General features: G+C 47.3%; 1 protein-coding gene and 1 long non-coding RNA gene across 2 annotated transcripts; both read left to right on the top strand.

Annotated features, from left to right (window-relative positions):
• Positions 1-9,328: 9,328 nt before the first annotated feature.
• LOC142923761 (exosome complex exonuclease RRP44-like) lies at positions 9,329-11,441 on the top strand. The gene is made up of 2 exons (XM_076064745.1): positions 9,329-9,494; positions 11,201-11,441. The coding sequence occupies exons 1-2, from the start codon at positions 9,351-9,353 to the stop codon at positions 11,420-11,422; spliced, it is 366 nt and encodes a 121-aa protein (XP_075920860.1). The 5' UTR covers positions 9,329-9,350; the 3' UTR covers positions 11,423-11,441.
• Positions 11,442-13,088: 1,647 nt separating this feature from the next.
• On the top strand, positions 13,089-18,309 carry LOC142923762 (uncharacterized). The gene is made up of 3 exons (XR_012940826.1): positions 13,089-13,241; positions 14,816-14,937; positions 16,944-18,309. It is a non-coding gene; the product is annotated as an uncharacterized LOC142923762 (long non-coding RNA).
• The last annotated feature ends 3,493 nt before the right edge of the window (positions 18,310-21,802 follow it).

The raw sequence follows: 21,802 nt of genomic DNA, 5'->3' as shown, positions 1-21,802 counted from the left end.
AGAATCGAGAGATTAAGCATCAAATTGTGAATTAGATGGGAGGGTAACCTTTGTTGTAGATAATATTGGTCGCAAAAGCCTACGCGTTTTTTTTTGATTCTATCAATCGCCAGAACTGTTTTAACTTATCAATATTTACGGAGGACTCCTCACTGTGATCTTTTGTCATTTTAACAACGCGTCAGTCTCATTATTGACATTGATGAGACACAGCATGAAACCACATCCGCAGGTTAAGCGCTATTGTTTTGGATTGCTCCTTCCCCTTCAAGCCAAATTGTATTGTGTTACGCAGTGAGCTGGTAAAAAAATAGTTATTTCATTATTTCAGTGTGTGAGAGAGACGCTACTGTGGTGAGTGCTCATTTGAGTTTGCGTTGTCATCTCCCGGTGCTATCCCAGCTGCTGCTGCTGCTGTCGTCGCTCTTGCTTAGATTGCGCAACACGATGTTTGTCCTTTGTTTTGGTCTCCAGCTGAAAGCCGAAAGTGGGAAGATGCGTCGGCCCACTGGCAAAGTGGTCGGCATCATCAAGCGGAACTCGAGGCCGCTGTGCGGCATGCTCATACCCGGCCCAATCAAGGAGGTGGGCTGATCTGCATGTGTGTGTGTACGTGTGGGGAGCGGTGATGTAGCGAGTTGGATTATATTTATTGCTCATAACCAATAAACAGCGGCAAATGTCTAAACCTGTCTTGGGCCCTTCCCTAGGTCGACTCGGCCATAAATGAGTCTCTGATGTGGCATGTAAACATCAGCGCTGTGGAGACAAAGGCGGTCGGGCATGGTGCTGGCCGTACCCACCCCGTCGTTTGCCGTACCAGCTTGAATAGGTGTGTGCTGACGGCACTCACCCAAACAGTTTGTTGAATGCCTTACTGGGGGCTCTTTGTGCGTGTTGCAGGCCACCCGCCACCTGTTCACGCCCGCGGACCGCCGCATGCCACGAGTGCGGGTGGAGACAAGACAAGCAGCGTCCCTGCAGGCCCACCGCATCGTGGTGGCCATCGATGGCTGGCTGCGACACTCCCGCTACCCGAACGTACGACTGCACCGTGACGCCCCGGACGCCGTGACACCCCACCCGTCCGTCCCGTGGTCGGCATCGTCGGGCTCATCCTTCTGTTACTTGACGCGCAGCCACGCGGCTCTGTATGCAATACAGCCGTCGAACCCAAAACTCGAACGGTGACACAGTGAATTGGAAGTCAGGGTGGATGAGGTGGCACCACTGTGATTTTTTGTTTGAAAGCATGGCAAACTCACCTGTGATTCAACCTAGGTTAGTAAGGTGTTGTAAGTTGATAGTCTCAGCCAAGTCACCAATAACTGCACCAAAAACGATATTAAATTTGGTCGTGTTTGATTGTTTAATTTCCATCTCTGAGAAAACTACTGCTTTTGACTGCCATGTGATGAACATTACTTTGATTGGCAGAGTGGTTGGAAAAGCACTGCCCCCCTACAATTTGGACTGCATTTCACTTCAATGGATCTTAGAAGTAGCTCTGTTATTTCTGCTCCTGTGGGTCGTCCTTGACCACGAAGGGTGGTATAGATTGCTTGTCTTGTGTTATACCATTAACACAATGAGAAACAAAATTGGTGAAAAGTTAAATATATTGTTAAGATGTATTCTTTGGGTTGTATCTTTGTTTAAACAGATGTCGGTTAATATTCTACATAATGTACGTTAGGTACAAGGTTGGCATTGTGGTTGTGCTTTTCATACCTATTTGCCACTGCACAACCGAGCGGCACCATGGCTGGCACGGTTTAGTAGGCTGCAGGTTGTTTATCCACTGCAAAAGCAGATCCATGCCATGGACGGTCAATGCTTTGAACAAGTCTAGGCACGTGCAGATGACGCTGTGGTGCCACGTCCCCGTGGTGTACCGACTGCCGTCACACAATTAACGTGTCGCTAGCCCCGCCCTTGGCCCTGCTCGGCCCCCGGATAGATTTGGATGCCTTGTGGGGCCAGCATATCACGGTTTGGTTCTGGTTCGACACTGCAAAAAGCCAGTGGGTGACCACAGACACCTCGAGAGCTCTGCGCTGTCTGGGTTCCAATGTACCAGTGGAAAAGGGATACCTGTGACGATTGGCCACGTATGTGCATATGCATGTTGAACTTCTTCCGTACCATACGTAGACAACCGTGCTAATCGTCGGTGTGCTTGTGCAGGGCCATTTTGTGCGCTCTCTGGGCGAATGTGGGGATAAGGAGATGGAGACAGAGGTGCTGCTGCTGGAGCACGACGTGCCACACCAGCCCTTCAGCCAGGCCGTACTTGCATGCCTGCCCCCTTCCACGTGTCAGCATCACAGCAGAGGTACGCATGAGACGTGTGACGATATGTCAATTCATCGATTGAGTTCAATTCTTACGCCTGCGGTGTGTTGGTGTGTTTGGTCGTGCATGTGAGAATCCTTTACTTCAATGTTCTTTATTACAAGGCCCAGGGGCCACTGGTGGCCCCTGGTGGCCTTTGATGTGGCCCATGACGTGTGGCCCCCAACGTATAGGCCCCCGACAATAGACAAATGTGAAAACACCCCCCATCATCATCATCGTGCTGTCAAACCTCAATAGTTTCAAGATGTTTGGCCTGCGTAGAATACCTTCTAGAGGGCCTCTCTGGAGCTCTCCCTCCAGTCGAGGTCCTTCCGCTGCACTGGCATGAACGAGAAGCCACGGGGCTCTACGCCTTTACCGCAGACCGTATATAGAAAAGCCGTCGACCTGAAAGAAAGTCGATGGCTCGGACACATCATCGTAAGAAGAGAGGAAATTCACATCGGAGGAAGGCGACGGACTTATGGAAGCACCAGGGCAGAGACCCAAGAGGCAGGCCTCGAGAGATGCGGATCAAAGTGGTGAGCCAGGATGTGGAGGACTCTGCAGTGGCCGTGGAGATGGGCCAGTACAGAAATGAATGGAGCAAGGGGACTACAGACTTTTCTCCTATAACGCTGTACTTGCGTTCCTGAAGAACACTGAATTGTGGAAAAATCACATGATTAATAATATAGGGTTAAGCACAGTCCGCAAGGACACGTGAGATGCGTACGCAGGCTTAACAAAGACTTCGGGTACGTGAGTAGCATCTAGAAGCATCCAGCATCATCCCGCCTTGTGTGATGCTACACCGAGGCAACCGTACAACCGCTTATTCTGCCTCGCACAACGCAGTTCTGTTCACTCGATCGCCTTTTATCCAATTCACATCCATGTTATGAAAAAAATGTGTTCCCTAATGCATTCATCGCATTATATCTAATTCACGATATGAAAACACGCGGAGTTATAGGAGAACGGACTGTACTTTCAAAATATTCAGTCGCCTATTGAGAAGATAGAACGCCATTAGAATGAAGTTGGTTTACCCATGTATGGCTCACCCTGTGTTTTGTTTGTTGTAAGGCAGCGTTTTGTTGAACCTGGTGCTGTGTGTGTCCCGTGCAAGGACCAGGCTGGCAGGGAGGACCTCCGTGCGTTGTCCATCTGCAGTGTGGATCCTCCAGGCTGCACAGACATCGACGATGCCCTACACTGCAAACCGCTCGACAATGGGAACACCGAGGTATTCATTTGGTGGTGGTAATCGTGGTCACGGTCACGGTAATTCGTGCCTATTCCTTTCATGGTTTTGTCAATGCTAGCGGAGGTGACCAGGGGAGTTTAGTGGCACAATGATAAGTGCACTGCACATTTATCCGGTCAAGCTGGTTTAGTTCCAGTCATGGCTAACACCGGTACAGAGTGATATCTAAAAAAACTGCCCAAGTTCTCCCCTTCACCACCTGCATTGACCATCGTAATAAAGCAAGGTCAAATGACAATCGCGACCCATTACAGCATGGAGAAGCCCTCATCCTGCCGTGGATTGACAAAGGGGTGGACAATATTCCTGTTATTAAGTTTCCAAACATTGTTGCCTTAGTGCCCGTATTCTTGGTCTCTGCTCGGCTCAGGACTGACTTCAACATGGCTCGGTTCTGGTTTGATCTGCTCCGTTGCCTCCAAAGAAGTATGAGTGGCTCAGCTGTGCCTTGGCTCAGCTCACGGAAATTCTGAGCATGGCTGGGAGCATGCAGGGATATACGAGGAGGCACAAGGGACACGGAGGCTCAGGGCTGGAACCATGCTTAGAGGCAGCTCGGGTTTTAAGCGTTGCTTTGATGTGGCTTATTGAGAATTAGAATCAGAATATTTATACTGGAGTAATCCGATGAGCTATGAAGCTATTTTTCACATGTCCAGTAGAGGCGGGTAAGAACATTACAACAACAAACAGTACAAAAACATCATAGTAGTGCAAAGTACAAGTAAGATAAACAAATAACCCAAATACAAACAAATACAACGAAACCATCCCCATCCTACCAGGCAAAGCCCACTGAGGTATTGATTTATTTTTTATTAGTGACCTGGCCACAAATGAATAGCTCAACAAAGTGGCCCATCATTTGGACATTTATAGCAGCCAAAATAATAGAAATAATCTCAATGCATGTTGCGCGACAGCCAAGCCTGAGCCAAGCCATGGCTAAGACCCCACTGGCCTAAGTGTCCACGTCACTGGCCGAATGCCTGGTTCACAATGAATGCACCAGGTAGTAATGGGTGTGCATTTCATTTCACATTATTGTGCTTTGGTTGGAGTGGCTATGGTGGAGGTTATGCATGCATGTGGAGTGAGCGACTTCCGACAGACGTCTAGTAGAAGGCGTCTTATTTATTAAAAGCACAGAGCGATATACTTTGTAACGCGGCTACACCTAGGCTGTACAAACACGCAGCCCATCTCCGTCCTGTGTAGCTACGCTGGTTGGTTGACGAGCGTAGCGGCGGAGACAGAGCTGCTCTTGCAGAAGAACCAGCCACGTGGTCGAAGACGAAGAGATGACGACGGTAGCGACGCAACCAGGACCCAGACCCCACGCTAACAGCCCCGAAGCTCTGATTCGGTGCTCTTTATATCTGCCTGGAGTGGCCAAGCTCCACCTCTGGCCACGCCCCCTTTCTAGAACCTTCTAGGCCCTTCGGGATGGTTCCCGGAGTTTCTCGACTGACTCCACCGTTGACCTTTACCCCAGATACGCCCCTTCATAATAAGGCATTATGTAATGCAGCTATAACCTTAATTACCCTTACAGGCCGGCAGGTATCACCCTGTCATTACACATCCATGCATGTGAGGGTGGTGACGGTGTATTAATGTGTGTTCTAGGTTGGGGTACACATCGCCGATGTGAGCTACTTTATCCGGCCGGGGAATGCCTTGGATGAGGAGGCATCTCTGCGTGGTACCACAGTTTACCTGTGTGAGAAGGTGAGATGTGGATTTCTTCTTGCCACAATATCAAGTGTTTTACGACCCGCCGATTTCATCTTTTCATTCTTAACTTTACGACATGATGTAAAATATTATGATGTAACGATCATCGCGGTACCAGTTTCCTCACAACTGTAATTGTACTTGACATTTTCACCACATTTATTTGCGTGCTTTTCAGTACTTCCCGTATGAATAACGATAACTTAAAAATGAATTAGAATTAAAAAATGTGCAACAACAATGCTAAATATCTCTCATGATGTTTTAAACGAGGTGATTTTTGCGGATTTCTTATCATATGATGTACCGTGACATCATGAGCGGCAGGCTATCGGCGCAGTGGTAACACTCGTGCCTTGCAGCAAGGAGACGCTGGGTTTGATTACTCAACTCTTGTGCCTTTTTGCTTGCAGTTTTGTTTGTTCTCCCCCCTGTTAGTGAATGGGTTTCCTCTGGATTCATCAGATTTCCTCTAAATAAAACCCATACAATCTTAACTGGCATTCGCGAAAACATCCCCTTTCTGAACAGTTACCTACAGGTGACTTAATCATGTGTGGGTTTGCTTGCAAAACACTCGTTGAGTTGGTGCATATGTATTTGCCAGATTGTGTTTATTGACAGAGAAGTTGTTGCGTTTATGTGTTTGTGCGCCTGCAGAGGATTGATATGGTGCCAGAGTTTTTGAGCTCAAACCTGTGTTCCTTGAGATCCAACGTCGACCGGTGAGATGCACCAACAACTGTGAACTCGCGAGTGCGCACATTGCAACCCATACTCAGCAGCTAACGTGCATTGTTGCCAGGTGCACATGTAATCCCATGATGCGTGGCACTGTTAAAGTGTCATTGTACAGATCCACACAAGCATGTGTACATACATAAGCAGCCAAACCAGGATGACACAATGGTAACACGTGTCTCACAGCAAGAATGGCCTAGGATTGATGCCCGTCTTGGTTGCCTTTCCATTAAGATTTTGTATGTTCTCCCCCTATTTAGCATGGGTTGACTCCAGGTTATCAGGTTTCCTCTCATCGCTAACATAAACGTGTTATTACTACTATGATCCTTAACCAAGAAAAGCCTCACTGAATCTCATAACTTCGTGAGGGTACTGCAAAGCTTTTGTAGTCGAACAATGGTTGCTACATATATATTCCAGTTGAGTAATTTGTAACAACCCAAACCGGTATTTGGGCAAACATCCCGCTGCTGAAAGAATGACTCGACTGCCAAAAACTTGGCAAGACCCTCCTGAAAAAGAGTCCCGAGACTTTGCGAGGCTTTTCTGAGTGAACACCCTGCACCACTCCAATGACGACGACTCCGCCACTCGACGGTGAATGGCGATGGTGCATGTGCTGTGCACGTGCAGGCTGGCGTTCTCGTGCATGTGGGAGATGACTCCAAAGGCTGAGATCGTGAGCACACGTTTTACCAAGAGCATCATCAATTCCAAGGTGATTTCCCCCCCCTCCCCCACAGACGTTCAGTTTTTGTAAAACTCTCGTTTGCTTTCACGTGTATTGTATCGGTGCCTTGCTATGTTAGTGCAGTTGAGGTTTCCGGATGGCTGAGAGGTCAGAGCGTTGAGCTTGCACCTCTGGGTTCACAAGTGGAGCGAGATGAACCGGGTTCACAAGTGGTAGTATGTATGTTGAACTTCTTTTGCACCGTACGTAGCCAACTGTGCTAATCGGAGATGCGAGGTAGAACATGAAAGTAGTGAGTTGATGGTCTCTATCCAGTCAACAATCACTGCACAAAACACAGGTTTTTTTTTAGGTCGATCGTGTAAATATGTAAATGTGTCATTAAACCCACCCCCACCCGACACAGCCAACTATTAAGGGTTGTCACGTAAACAGAACATGCCAATTCGTCACGAGTACAGCACACCGCTGTGTTGTACCAGTGACGAATTGGCCACGTTCTGTTTATGTGACAACCCTTACCTGTCGGCTGTGTCGGGTGGTGGCGGGTTTAACGACACATTCATGTATTTACACAATCTAACCCAAAAAACCTGTATTATGGATGGTATTGGTCACGAAAGCCTACGTTTTAAACTCACTGCACAAAATACCACCAAATTACATTGCACAAAATTTGGTTAAATTCCAGCTTTGAGAATTCAAAAAATATAAATTTTGCTGTCTTTGGGTGAGCGTAACCCTCAGTGGTCATCGGGAGCCACGTAGACATCTGTTGAGTTCTGGCTTGGGCTTGGATCAGGCGTGGGGATTGTGTAATTGCGAGGACCCCATGGTTCACCCGTTGTGTGTTCATCGTATCCCCGCAGGCGTCTCTGACGTACGCAGAGGCTCAGCTAATGATTGACGACGTCGGGCGGAAGGACCCGGTCACCAGCAGCTTGCGTGGCCTCAACTCCCTGGCCAAGATCCTCAAGCAGAGGCGCATTCAAAACGGGTAACTCATTGTCAAGATCCTCATCCCCTCCACCGCCTCTGGAGCGCTGAGCAGTATTAATGGGTGCACCACATTTAGTCGATCGGCAGGTCGCCTGTGGCGCGGTAAAGTGTGGTTACTCCCGTGTCTTCTAAGATATCCGGCCAGCGCGGAAGAGTAGGCTAAAATACATTGAGAGGGACTGTAAAAGGGTGTATCTCTAGAGGGGCCCCCTCTTATGGGAGCCCCCTTATTCCAGCAGTGGCTTGAGCAAGCAATTGCAAGGCTGCACCTGTAGCTTTTTTTGACCTCATGATGCATGAGGCTTGGGTGAATACCATGCACAAACAATTGTTACAGGATTCATACTCTTTCTTTTTTTTCAGTAAAGTCACGTAGGTAAAACTATAAAATAAAATAACAACTAAATTAAATCACGACGTTTCGGGCGCAACACAAGCGTCCTTCCTCAGGTGGGACAACCACAGCCAGAAACAATTGCTGAAGTGGGCAAAAAAGGGCTGTTGTAACAAGAGGCTATATAGGTAAGAGAGTGGGGGGGAGCAAGGGGGGAGAGATAGAGAGGGGGGGTGTGGGGTAGGGGAAGTGGGGTGCTGCTAGAGGGAGTAAAGGGGCGAGCACGGCAAAATGCCGCGGGGGGGGGGGGGGAGTGAGCAGGGCTGGGAGTGGGAGGCTGAAGAAGCTGGAGATGCGGAAATGAAGGCAACAATAAAGAAGTTAAGGTTTTACCTGGTTAATAACATCCTTCTAGATTGGAGTGTTACAGGCTGCTGCGGGGCTACATTGTGGGCAATAGAGGACAATGTAGTGACATAAATTGTTTTACTCTACTTAATGCTCCCATGTCTGTGCTCCCCCACCTTTGCCAACGCGTACTGACCACCACGGTTAAGTACGGTAAAACCACCCCACGACCCGCATGACATGGGGCGGCCCTCATCCAGCAGTGGATTGACTTAACAAGCTGTGCATGTTCAACTCAAATATCTGAGTTTGTGAAGTGTCTTATATTAAGATTCTGTGTTGTTTTGGCTGGACATGATCATCGCTCATGTCCCTTCTCCACCCGTAGGGCATTGACTCTGGCATCCCCTGAGGTCCGATTCCACATGGACAGCGAAACCCACGACCCGATCGACCTGCAGACCAAGGAACTCAAGTGAGTCTCGTCAACAAGACACCTCCCATGACTGCAATCCGACTGTTGTGCAGATCTCTCTATCAGAATCAAAATATTTATTTCTACTGGAAGAATCCGATGAGCTATAAAGCTCTTTTTTCACAGATGTCCAGTTGGGGCAGGTCACAACGTTACAACAACAAACAATACAAGCACACGTTAGGATTGCAAAGTATTGGAAAGGTAAACAAATAACTTAAACAAATATACAAATACAACTAAACTATTTATCTTACCAAATAAAACCCTGACCACAAATGATAGCTGAACAAAGTGGCTTATCACGTAGGAAATTTATTATCGGCAAAATAATCTAAGATAAAGATTCTTAACCCTTGTGGTTGATGTGTTGTGGTGGCGGAAACTGGTGCGTGTACACAGGGAGACCAACTCGATGGTGGAGGAGTTCATGTTGCTCGCCAACATCTCCGTGGCGGAGCGCATCGTAGGCGAATTCCCCGAGTGTGCGCTGCTCCGACGCCACCCGGCGCCTCCGCCTTCCAACTACGACATCTTGGTGAAGGCGGCGAAATCAAAGGTAGAGTTAGAACCCCTTTTAACGACCACCCTTGTTAACTAATCGCTTAACAACGGGCCTCCATAGAGCTCAATGTGTAGGCTTAACCGACCATTTCTCTGTTAACGACGGGCTGTTGTAGGTACAGTAAATATGAATTAATGCCACGTAGAAGGGAAACAATAAAATAATAAAAATATTAAACAATAAAATTATCACGACGTTTCGACTGCAACACAAGCAATCATCATCAGGTGTGAAAACCACAACAAGAACATTTGAAAAAAGTGGCAGTTATTTTTTACGTTAGCACCACGGAGAGAGATTTGACAGTTTGTTCAGATGGACGAGTCCATCTATGTTCGGAAAAGAGGAGGGGGGAGACAAAAAATAATGGATGCGTTCTGACAGCCACCTTAAGCGTGATCAATCAATTAAGACCCGAAATGGTTTATCAAATCTCTCTCCGTGGTGCTAACGTTAAAATAACCTCCGCTTTTTTCAAATTTTCTTGTTGTGGTTTTCACACCTGATGATGATTGCTTGTGTTGCAGTCGAAACGTCGTGAGAATTTTATTGTTTTATATTTTTATTATTTTATTGTTTCCCTTCTACGTGAATTTACCGAAAGAACCAAGAATATGAATCCCTGCAGTCACGAAAGCTTTAAATAAAAATGAATTAATGAATTTATTAACAGTGTTTATTTTAATATGATGTGTTTATAATGTTAGTATATTTATGTATTAATATCCATTGTTTAAATATTATAAAGTACGTTTTTTGGGTGAACAAGGGGAACTTTCGATGCTATCGGAACGAATTAAGCTTTTAACACGTATTTCCTATGCTCGCTTAATGACCAAATCCTTTAATGCTCAGGTTCGTGGAACCAATTACCGTCTTTAAGAGGGGTTCTACTGTCTCTAGATTGCTGTTAACCTTCCTTCAATATCATCCTCCTCGCAAGGAATTCAGAGGTCGCCGGGTGGCTCAAATTTTTGTTTGAGGTCTTTTGGTTTAACCGGGTGAGAACTCAAGAGACCATAATAGTCTCATTTGCAAGGGTCACCTGGGTCACCCTATGACCCAGAGATTACAGCTGGGACCCTGGCTTCAAAATCCAGCAGCCGCATTGAACATACTGTGTTATCAAGTGTAGGGAGTTGAAGGACTCGGCTCGTTTCCCAGCTACTCCACAGACATAAGCAACAAAAAACCATCACGATAAATGTAGTACTGTATTTAATTTTAGATAAATTCCAGCACTGAAATGTTGAAATATCAGGTCGACTTATCGTGATGAACATTGTGCTCAAAATGGGTGGGAATGTGCTACCCCCTACTGTGAAGCAGAGGTGTCTTGAAACGATGTCAGTATTGGCCTGAGCGAGCAATTGCAGGGCTGCACCTTTTACCTTTATCTTGAGATGTAGCCGTATAGTTTCCACTCGCCCTTAGAGGCAGAACAACTCAAAAGGTGTGACGAACCACAGACAACGCTGGAAGGCAGCCAGGCACTGTGCCAGATGTAGATTAATCCACTTGCTGTACTGCCTTCTCCTGGCAAGCCAGGTTATGGAAACCTGAATGCCCACAGGAAGTGCGCTGAATAACGTTTTCTTTACAATACACCACAACCCTTGCTGCTTCCCCAGCACTGAACTACAAGCCACGTGCGGGATAGTCACCTCACAAACGCCGGTGTGCCCGATTTTTTTGCGCAGAACATCGAGATCCAGGTGGACTCGGCTAAGGCGTTGGCCGAGTCCCTGGACCGGGCGGCGGTGCCGGGAGCGCCACCATACCTCAACACTCTGCTGCGCATCCTGGCCACGCGCTGCATGATGCAGGCCATCTACTTCTGCTCCGGCATGGAGCCCGACACCCACCACTACGGGCTCGCCACCGCCATCTACACCCACTTCACGTCGCCCATTCGACGGTGATGTGCTCTGGCGTCAGGCACACGCGTGAAATCGACCTTCGCGATTATTGAGGGGACTATGTTGTTGTCTTGGTGTGGTCTGGGACTGTGCTGCCTTTCCCAAGTTTAGGAATTATTTATTAATTGATGTACTTATGCAATGTTAACTTGTCATTATGGCACACCTCCGATTAGCACGATTGGCTACGTACGGTGCGAATGAAGTTCAACATACAACTTGTATATCTTTTTTCTATTATTTACTTTTAGTGATTTGTTTACCTTTTCTATTCTAAGCACTCCTATCATTTACCTACTGGACGTCTGTCAAAAAGAGCTTTTATCGCAAATCGAATTTCTCCAGGATAAAGATTCAGATTTTGACTTATTTTTCTAAAAGGTCCTATAAACGGGAAGTTTGGCCAATTCCTTAAATGGTTGTTTGGCTTGTGTTGGAGAAAAACTAGAGGATCCGGAGAACACCAACGCCTACAAGGAGGGTGACAGTGTTCCACGTGCAGAATCAAGAATCCATTGCCGTGTTGCAGCGGCGGCCAAAAGTGAATTGCAATTCTGCCATGGATCGCTAACGATTTTGTTGTGGATCTTAAATAAGAACACAGATATGAGCAGGCAGCAATTTGCGTTACATCTGATGACAAATAAAAAATCCTCAACAAAGAATTAAATTCATACATTAACAAAGCTAATTTCCACAAGCAGATGGTGCTAGAACGTGGTATGTCCAGAGTACAGTATTCTATCACAGCGTTAAATCCATCTGAGTCATTGTTTGCGTAGCTTTCTGGTGGATCGTGAAACCCGCTGAGATCCACCAGAATGAATCGCGGTGCTTGGTGGATTAATACCGCTGCTCCGTTGGCATCTCGTGGCCATACCGCAGCCTGTATCTACTGTAAATTTAATCTTCATATTAAATAGAGGCTACAACAAATGTGAATATTGTTGTTGTTGTCTCCCTGTACCGTTACAGATACTCGGATGTGATTGTGCACCGGCTGCTGGCCGTGTGCGTGGGCGCCGACCCCACGTACCCGGCGCTCACCGACAAGCAGAAGCAGCAGCAGCTCTGCAACAACCTCAACTACCGCCACAAGATGGCGCAGTACGCCCAACGCTCGTCTGTAGCTTTCCACACGCAGGTGGGAGGCGGAAGTGTGGGCCACGTGGAGCTTGCACGGCGTGTGCTTAGGCACCTGATAATGCGTCCATTCGTCTCTTGAAAGCCATTTTTAAGGTCACGAAAGCAGGCATCGTATTGTGCGTGTAGCAAGAATCAATTGTTTTCTTTTCGCACGCTTACGTGTGGTGGTGCCGTGGCTGTACTGGTTGGCTACACTTGACATTGCTTTTCAGCATTCTTCTGTGTTTGCTGAAAAACCTGGTCACTTGGCACATTTGCCCATGATGTGACAACTTTATTTTATTGGCTCTGTCAGGTGATGGAGGATTATAGTCAATACAATTGACATTGTACCTTCACGATTGAACTCAAAATAATCCCCATGACATGATACCAATAGCACAACTGGAATAAATTAGCGGGGGGATGCAGAAAATTACCTTAAATTTTGTTAAATAATTGTGGGCTTGGTAAGTGATGCCCGTGTGTCTGCTCTTGGCCACGTAGCGGTGATTAACGGCTGTTGTTGTTGTGGTCTCAGTTGTTCTTCAAGAGCAAGGGAGTGGTGAGCGAAGAGGGCTTCGTGCTGTTTGTGCGCAAGAACGCCGTGGTGGTGCTCATTCCCAAGTACGGCTTGGAGGGGACGGTTTTCTTTGACTCCAAAGATCTCAAGCTCAACGTTACCTTCGACGAGGAGGTAGGGCATGTGTTCACTTAACCGGGAGGCATTGGCATTTCCCGAACGGCTGAATTCTGCATTTAAACCCAGGACTGGCTTAATGCACTGGGACCCAAGCCCCCTGACCATCTCTCTATGATTAGGTTTCTATCAGACACACAGACACTTGGTTTAAGGTGGAAGAAAGCAGTGAGATACGAAGCTCCGTTTTTTTTGCCATTTGGCAGTGTGGACTATTACAGAGGAAGTTACACCGGTGGATACATTAGAGCCGGATGGCTCACAGGGCTATACCAAAATAAACTGAAACTGAATTAAATGATGTAAATGCGTTTCAAATATAAAACGGTCACAATTAAATATGCTTTGGAAATAACTGCCATGATGGAGCCCGTATTGTCACGGAGAGGACATCACATTAAAAATACAGTAAAATCCCTCAGATCCGGAAGAATTATAGAGAAAATCTAATGCTTTCTGTAAACAATGGGAAACTCGAAGGGCAGAAAAGTACTTGTAGAATAAAAACAAATGAGGGAAATAGTAGTTGATGCAAAAAGTGATCTCTAGATGGCAAAAAGCACATTTGTGACTAGTGGATCCGGTCCTTTCCAGCATGCCTTGCATGCCGCATTACATTGTCACTCTGCGTGGATAATGCACACAGCCTAATTTGGACCAGAAGCTCAAAAGGGTCAACATTTGCAGCCATATTTTAGGTATGTTCTTAACTGCAATTGTACACTCCATATAACCTAAGGGGGGTTGCATCTACTCCTTAATGATGGCCAAATAAGGCTTTAAAATTCCTTGGCTGGCCCGCACATCACGATCCCTCAGTTGGTTTGGTCATTGCAGCCATCGCCTTCTCATGCCCGGTTTTCAGCTCGCGGTGAGGTGGCCCAAGCGGTATTGCATTCGCTGTGTGTTGTGGAGGTTTGCGTTTCAAACTCGGTGGCCACTCCGGTTAATACTGTGGTGTGTATTAAGTGTAAAATATTTACAGGCTATCCGCTTTAACAGTGGACATTAATAGAGCCTCTAACGTTATTCGTGTGCCAGCATCATGGTCCAAGGTTGGCAAATTACATGCAAATTACTTATTTGGGGAGCACATATCAATCGTTCGCCTCCTTTTACAAAGATGTAGCAGTGACCTTGAATGCAAACGTTTTGAGAATCAGTGAGGCTTTTCTGAGTGACCCATGCAATAGTATTAATAAGAACGTTGGGTTTACGTCAATCCGTGGTTGTGTTAACGGCACTTAGCAGAGAGCAATCAGCGGTAGTGTAGCGGTTAGCGCTCTGCGCTACGAACCCGGCGACTTGGGTTCAATTCCTTCGCACGGTCAACACCAGTGATGATTATCTGAACCGGTCCTGGGCCTCCACTAGGTTGACTCGGAACTCAATTGAATGCCTGGTGCGGTGTGTAAACATCGCCACTGGGGAGACAAAGGCGGCCGGGCATGGCGCTGGCGACCCACCCCCTTGTGTGCCGTGCCGGCCTTCATCTGTGCTCCTCGCCAACAGCACTTGCCCCAACAGTTTCTTAAGGCTACATTGGAGATATGTCTTTGTGTTTTGTGTAGGGCCCCACGCTGTGCGTGGAGGCATCGCGCTGAACATGTTCGACCGCGTGTGCGTGCACATGTCGCTGGATTCGTCCAACCTGCAGCACCAGCAGATCCGCATGCACCTCGTCCGCCCGGAGGTACTCACCGTGCGGCGCGACGCTCAACCTCGGAATACCACCGATTTGTATTGTGACCATGCTGCTGTTGCTGCTTGCTGCGCCAGCAGTAGTGCACAAAAAACAAACGCTCGCCGCATCGGAACGTCAGCGTGCCGAAAATTAATGACACAAGCCACAGCATAGCGCTTGTTGCCATGCAACCCAAACTGTGGGACCGTATAGTAAACCCATAGAGACACAGAGATACATAGGAGATACAGAGAGACCCATTATGATTCCTAGAGATTCATAGAGACTCATACAGATACATAGCAGTGCATTAAAAACAAGCTACTGTACGATTGTGGCCATGCAACCCAAACTATGGACCACATTTTACACCACTGTAGTCTGCGCTCCTTCAATGGAGGGGGTGGCAAGATGACACAAACTCTCTCCTGAGGCTCTCCCGTGGCTATCAGACCCATCCATTGGCATTTAGCCCCTGAACGTAATACCCTTATAACACAGGAATAAAATATAAACTCCGGTCTTGGATGGAAAAAATATATCTATAGCTAGCATTTTGAGCTGCAGTCTGTTGTCCTATACCTCCTATAACTGACAAATTGGATATAACACGATGATGAATGTATGAAGGAACGCATTTTTTGTATAACGCGGATCCGAACTGGATTTAACTCGGTTGAATGAATGGAACTACGTCGCACGAGTAGGAATAAGCGGTCGTAACGGCTGCCTCGGCGTAGCATCACACAAGGCGGGATGCTGCTGGATGCTTCTAGATGCTACCCACGTTCCTTAGTCTTTGTTCAGCCTGTGTTACGCATCTCACGCGTTATTGTGGACTGCGCTTTACCCCATATAATATATTATTTATTATAACACGATTTTTCCAAAACGCGGTGTTCTTGAGGTACGCAACTACCGTATTATAGAACAGACTGTATATCCAAAGACTATGGGACACTATCCCTACCTATATCAGTTGTGACTGTCCGTGTGTTTAAATCCAGCTTGAAACATCGTTATTAATTGGCTTTTCCTGGATTCTGATTGGTTATTACTGTGAGGGGAATCATTATGATTAGCTTTTATTGCATTTTGCATGCTGTGTAAAGTGTCAGTATCACTGTCATTATTGTTATTATCGGCTTTTACTTTATTTCTATTGGCTTGTATCTATACTTGAGTAGTTTTTTAATGTCCAGTGCTTTTTTGAGATATTTCGATATGCAAGGTGCTGTATAAAATAGATTTTTATTATGGCCCTAGTTCATTGCACAAGAAGGGCCATTATCTGAAACGTGACCTATTTAAATGATCGTTTGGGGCTGTTGTTGATGAATGCGAGTTCTCAAGATACCAAGCTAAGTCAGGGTGTGGGAGCCTTGGTAGATATCAGATGTCTTAACAAAACTCCATGAGTCTGTTCTGCATGGGTTTCCTCCGGGTTCTCTGGTTTCCTCCCATATCTAAAAAGAAGCATGCGTTGAAACTGGTATTAAGGTAGTTTACGTATCGCCATGGGCGGCAGGGTGGCACATTGGTAAACCCTTGCATCTTGCAGCAAGAAAACTGGGTTTGATTCCCAACTAGAGTGTGTTACTGTGTGGAGTTGTCATCTTCTCTCCCCCTGTTCCTCAAAAGTCTTCAGACTTGGTGAAGTTTTTCAGTGTTATTAAGTGTAATAATAACGTATCACTTGTGTTGGAAATACTCGCATGTGTGTGTGAGAGCATTGGTGTAGTGGTTAGCATGCTGCGCTATGAACCCGGCAACCCAATTCCCACTCACCGCCAACACCAATGAGGATTATCTGAACTGCTGTTTTGCCTACCCAAGGTCAACTCTTTCTTAAATGAGTACCTGGTGTAGTGTGTAAACATCAGCACTGGGGAGAGGTGTTGGCCACTTACCCCCTCGTGGGCCATGCCGCCTAACAGCAGCACAGTCTGTTAAAGGCTTATTTGGGTGACTATCTTTGTTGTACGTTTGTGCCATTTGTGTGTCCGCTGTCACAGATTCCAGGCTACAACTCTGCGGAGTCCACCCCATGGGGCTCGCCTTCTCCCCGGCCTAAGAAACCCAGACAGCACTAGTGTATCGTGGATGCGGTGTCAACAAGATGTCGGAGGAGGTGCATGAGTGGGCACAAACTCTGGGTTTTACATCTGCAGAGTTAATTAAGTGTACATTGTGCTCGCAAGCAGAGGTGAACAATTGAAAATAAAGCAGTGGCGGTTATGAGAAATGTTTCCCTGAAGTAACAGACGGTTTGCACTCTGAACTTGCAATCCAGAGGTCACCGGTTCTTCGTTCTCCTGTCGCAGCAGTTCAAATGGTAGCGCAATTTTTTTTTTAATTTAGAATTTTTACCTTGCCAACCAGTACAATCAGCCAATGAAGGTGTATACGCATCAAGATGTATGAAAGGTTTAGGATATCTTATGCCCCACTTCTTTGCCAGCCAAGACACTGACCCCCTTGTGATGAAGGTGATTTCACAAAAATATTGGTTAATGAATCGGTGGTGTTTATTGACTAACGCAGCAGTGTCCAACCCACAAAGCACTGTGATCCATTCTGGTATATCTCAACATGTTCCGTGATCTACCAGCAATATATAACCAACAGTTACCCGGATGGATTTAACCGACTAATAGAACACTGTAGACATGCCAAGTGCTAGTGCGATCTATTGGTTTAAAATATATATTATTAATCCATTAATTCTTAGTCGGGGATTTTGTTTTGCCATCTGCTATAACAAGAATTGCTTTATATTAGAGGTGTTTATTCCTATTTGTCCCGAGATCCACAATCAAAATCTTTTGCGATCATCCACCCATGGATCGCGATTCACATATCGGCTACCACTGATCTAACCGTTGAAAACCAGTTTAACACGTAGGCTTTCGCGACCAATATCCATAACACGGGTTTTTTGGGTTAGATCGCGTAATAAATATTTAAATGTGTCGGTAAACCCGCCACCACCCGACACAGCCAATTCGAAAGGTTTGTCACATTAACAGAACGTGCCAATTCGTTACTAGTAACATCACACCGGTGTCTTGGAGAGCAAAGCCACAACATTTACAATCTGAGTACAATGTTTCACCAGTAATTACAACCAGCTTCATCAGGCGACAGCCAGTTTCGTGGAGAATCCTCGTCCCTTAATGCCCATGCATAATGTGTGTTGATTAACATATAAATAACCCAATCGGCAATGGATACCCATAGTCATATGCATTCATTGATTCCCCTCCCAATTCGCGAAAGAAGTGCTCACAAGTGATGGCTGTCGCCTGATGAAGCTAGTTAGTGCTGGCTAGGACACCGATAGCCCTCTGGCTATCGGTGTCCTAGGGGAGGCTAACTGACCCGACCCAGCCAAGGTGCGGGTCCTGACCATTGGTCCGCGCTCGGCCCCGACCCTTATAAGGATGTCGGGTCCCAGGGTCCTAGCTAGGCTGGTCTTCTGTTCTTCGTCTTCGGAGCACTGCCCCGAGCTGTCCCAGAGATGCCCCTTTAATACACCTCTCGGGGGCTCTCCGCCCCCGGTACCGCCCCCTCTCTAGAACCTTCCAGGGGGCTCTGGAAGAACCCCCCAACCCCTCACCTGGGGCCTGGCTCAGGGTGGCACCCCCTATGGGCTTGTGCCCGCAAATGCAGGTAAGTATACCGACGGTATAGGATGTGCATTTATGACGCTACATATATGCGAGAGAGTTTGTGGACAAGAGTCTGCTCTGCGGGAAGCAAGCATTGCCATACGAATGAGATGAGCTCGCGTTTGATGCGGGCAGTCTTGAGGACGACCGTCGACAGGCACGCGTGGAGGCACGCCGTGGTCACAGCGCAGCGCCGACTCGTGTAGGTGGTGATGGCCCAGTTGTAGAGAGGAATGCCGGAGCTTGGAGCAGATGTAGCCGAATGTAGGATAGAGCATCTTGAGGAGCGTTGCCCTCGACCCCCTCCGGGAGGCCGTATGGTTTACTTGGCACTCCCGTCCCTTAGAGTCCAGTCTGATGTAGGCCTCCTCAGGTTCCAGCAGCCTGGCTTCGTAGGTCTTCATTGCACCGCTCTGCTCGTCTAGCATAGTCTGAAGGGTCATATGTGGCTGCCTCCTGAATCTTCACCGTCCTGCAAACCTTACTCGACATCTCGTTGAGGACCCGAAGAAGGGCAGTATTCTCTTTGTTTAGTTTTTTACAAAAGGGCTTGTAAGAGCTCTCGTTCCTCCCACCGCGATCTCTGGTGTCAACTTGAACGGGGGGGGGAAGGAGAGACAAAGCTATGGCTTTTTTCCCAGGGGATCTGTCTTCCATGGAGCACAAAGATACAGGCGGAAGGTCCCGTTGGCCTAGCCATGAGGTCAGGCTCGAGTTGCTTACTGAGGACCCTACACCTAAGGAGGCTGTGGATCGTCCTAGGAAGCTCCAAAGTAGAAAACCAGCTTTCCAAGGCCCCCTATAAAGTGCCTGAGTCCAGGTAGAAAAATAGGAAAACTATCAAACAGGAAAGCGAGTGGTTATGTTGGGTCGAAAAAGGTAATGTTCTAATAATGTAGGGGTTGGAGCGGTCATTGCTGCTTACTCGGCCATGACGTCACTGCAACTCGTTTGATTAACACTTTTAAAATAAAAAATCACGACGCGTACTGAACATATTATTCCGAATCGGTTTTACCACCACTACCACCATGACACAGTGGCAAGGCTGGCACATCGCAGTGCAGCTGCTACGCTGAATCATATGAATAAATATAATCAAATCTAGAAATATCCTTTCTGTACCCAGGAGAGCCACATTGAGTCTCGAGACTCATTATTAGCTCCGTGCTGCATTGAGATGTTTGGACAATTTCAAGCATCAGGGTTCGGCACGTAGGAGGAAACCGGAGAAACGCGCAGATGTTGTGAAGCTGGCTTGGTGGTAGAAGTCAGTCCAGAACATTTGGCCCCACACCTATCACTGTAACGAATCAGTGTTCTACGGGGGCATTCTAAGCGAGGACTGATTGTATTAAAATCTACTTTGATCTACGAATCGTAATGTATCAATAATGTTAACGTGTAACATGCCCCACGGTTTTTCTTAATCTGGAAGGAGAGAACAACGGATGATCTGTATGCTGATGATGTTGGTGATGATCTCGTAATGGCTGTTCACTTCGAGGAGTGGGAGAGTCTGATGGTGAACTTGGATCGTGCCAATAAGAGGTAGGGCCTTACCATTCGCCCTACCAAATAAATCAAAGCAGTACCTGCCTTGATATTTTGTATGTCTTCAAGGACTCCACCCCCTCAACTCCGCATGATAGGTAGTTGTGGAAAGAGTGGAGGTATTCCCATATCTGGGCAGTTGTTTATGACCAGCTCCGATTTCAGAGCGGAGGTCTTACTCTGAATTAGTTCAGTGGCATATCCTTTTTTTCAGCTGTTTAGCGCCGTATAAAAGTTACATGGCCTATCACTTCATACAAAGCTCTGGTTGTTTTCTGCCAAACTTGTCCTCTCCCTCCCAGCTATAACCTCCCGAAAGCAACATGTGACCTTTGTTTTGGCGTGACAAACACCAGTGAAAGCAAAACACCGAAAGTGTAATGACTACACGTAATGCAAGAATCTCAATTGTATTTCTCAACGGGTATTGAATATGAAGTCCCAGGAGTGGTGAAGGTGCATCAGCCTGCAGACCCACAGGTGGCAGCGGTGGATTGGCTTGCAGACGTTGGGGTGGTGGTGGATTGGCATGCAGACGCTGGGGTGGCGGCGGTAGATCGGCCTGCAGACGCAGGGGTGTCGGTGGTGGATCGGCCTGCAGATGTAGGGGTAGCGGCGGTGGATCTTCCAGCAGTAGCCGACCAGTGAAGTTCTCGAATAAATGTACGCAATTTGCCGAACCTGGTGGCTTTGGCACAGGCGGTGGTGGTGGTGGATCTCCCAGCAAAAGCTGGGGAGGCAGTGGTGCATCTGCCAGCATGAGCTGGGTTGGGATGACAGCGTTGGATCTCCCGGCAGCAGCCGGGGTGGTGGTGGCGGTGTTGGAGATGCCAGCAGCAGCCGGGGTGGCAGCGCTGAATCTGCCAACATCAAGCGCCATGGCGGTGGGGGTGAATAATATGCCAGAAGCAGTCGGGGTGGGGGTGGCGATGCATCTCCCAACAGCATCCCTGGTGGTGGCGGCGGAACTGCATGTGGCTGCCAGGATGGCGTTGGAGGCAGTGGTGGTGTTGGTGGAGACCGTGGCCGTGGCTTTCTCCAGCTCCTTGAGCTATCGACGCATCATTTCCAACTGCAGATGGCGCTCCACATTCTCCCGTTTGTATACTTGAGTGCAGGGAAATCATCGACAGTTTGGTCAACATTAGCCCCTACACGAGCCTTCTAATCATCGCAACTCTTCAAACTATATCGCTTATATAATGTACATAATTTCAGTCACAACAAAAATTACATATAACACATCGGGGCTGTGAAAATTACGGCTTCGTATTGTCATGCGAACGGTGAGGAATCAGCCCAGAACTACACGGGAGGATCTTGTCAATGATCTCAAGGCAGCTGGGACCATAGTCTCCAAGAAAACAATTGGCAACACACTACGCCGTGAAGGACTGAAATCCTGCAGCGCCTGCAAGGTCCCCCTGCTCAAGAAAGGTCATATACATGCCCGCCTGAAGTTTGCCAATGAACATCTGAATGATTCAGAGGACAAATGGGTGAAAGTGTTGTGGTCAGATGAGACCAAAATGGAGCTCTTTGACATCAACTCAACTCACCGTGTTTGGAGGAGGAGGAATGCTGCCTATGACCCCAAGAACAGCATCCCCACCGTCAAACATGGAGGTGGAAACATTATGCTTTGGGGG

The sequence above is a fragment of the Petromyzon marinus genome, unplaced genomic scaffold (genome assembly GCF_048934315.1).
Source record: "Petromyzon marinus isolate PM22_M1 ecotype Great Lakes invasive population unplaced genomic scaffold, UKy_Petmar_22M1.pri1.0 PM_Scaffold_7, whole genome shotgun sequence".
NCBI lineage: Eukaryota > Metazoa > Chordata > Hyperoartia > Petromyzontiformes > Petromyzontidae > Petromyzon > Petromyzon marinus.
This window is presented reverse-complemented; position numbering and strand designations above follow the sequence as displayed.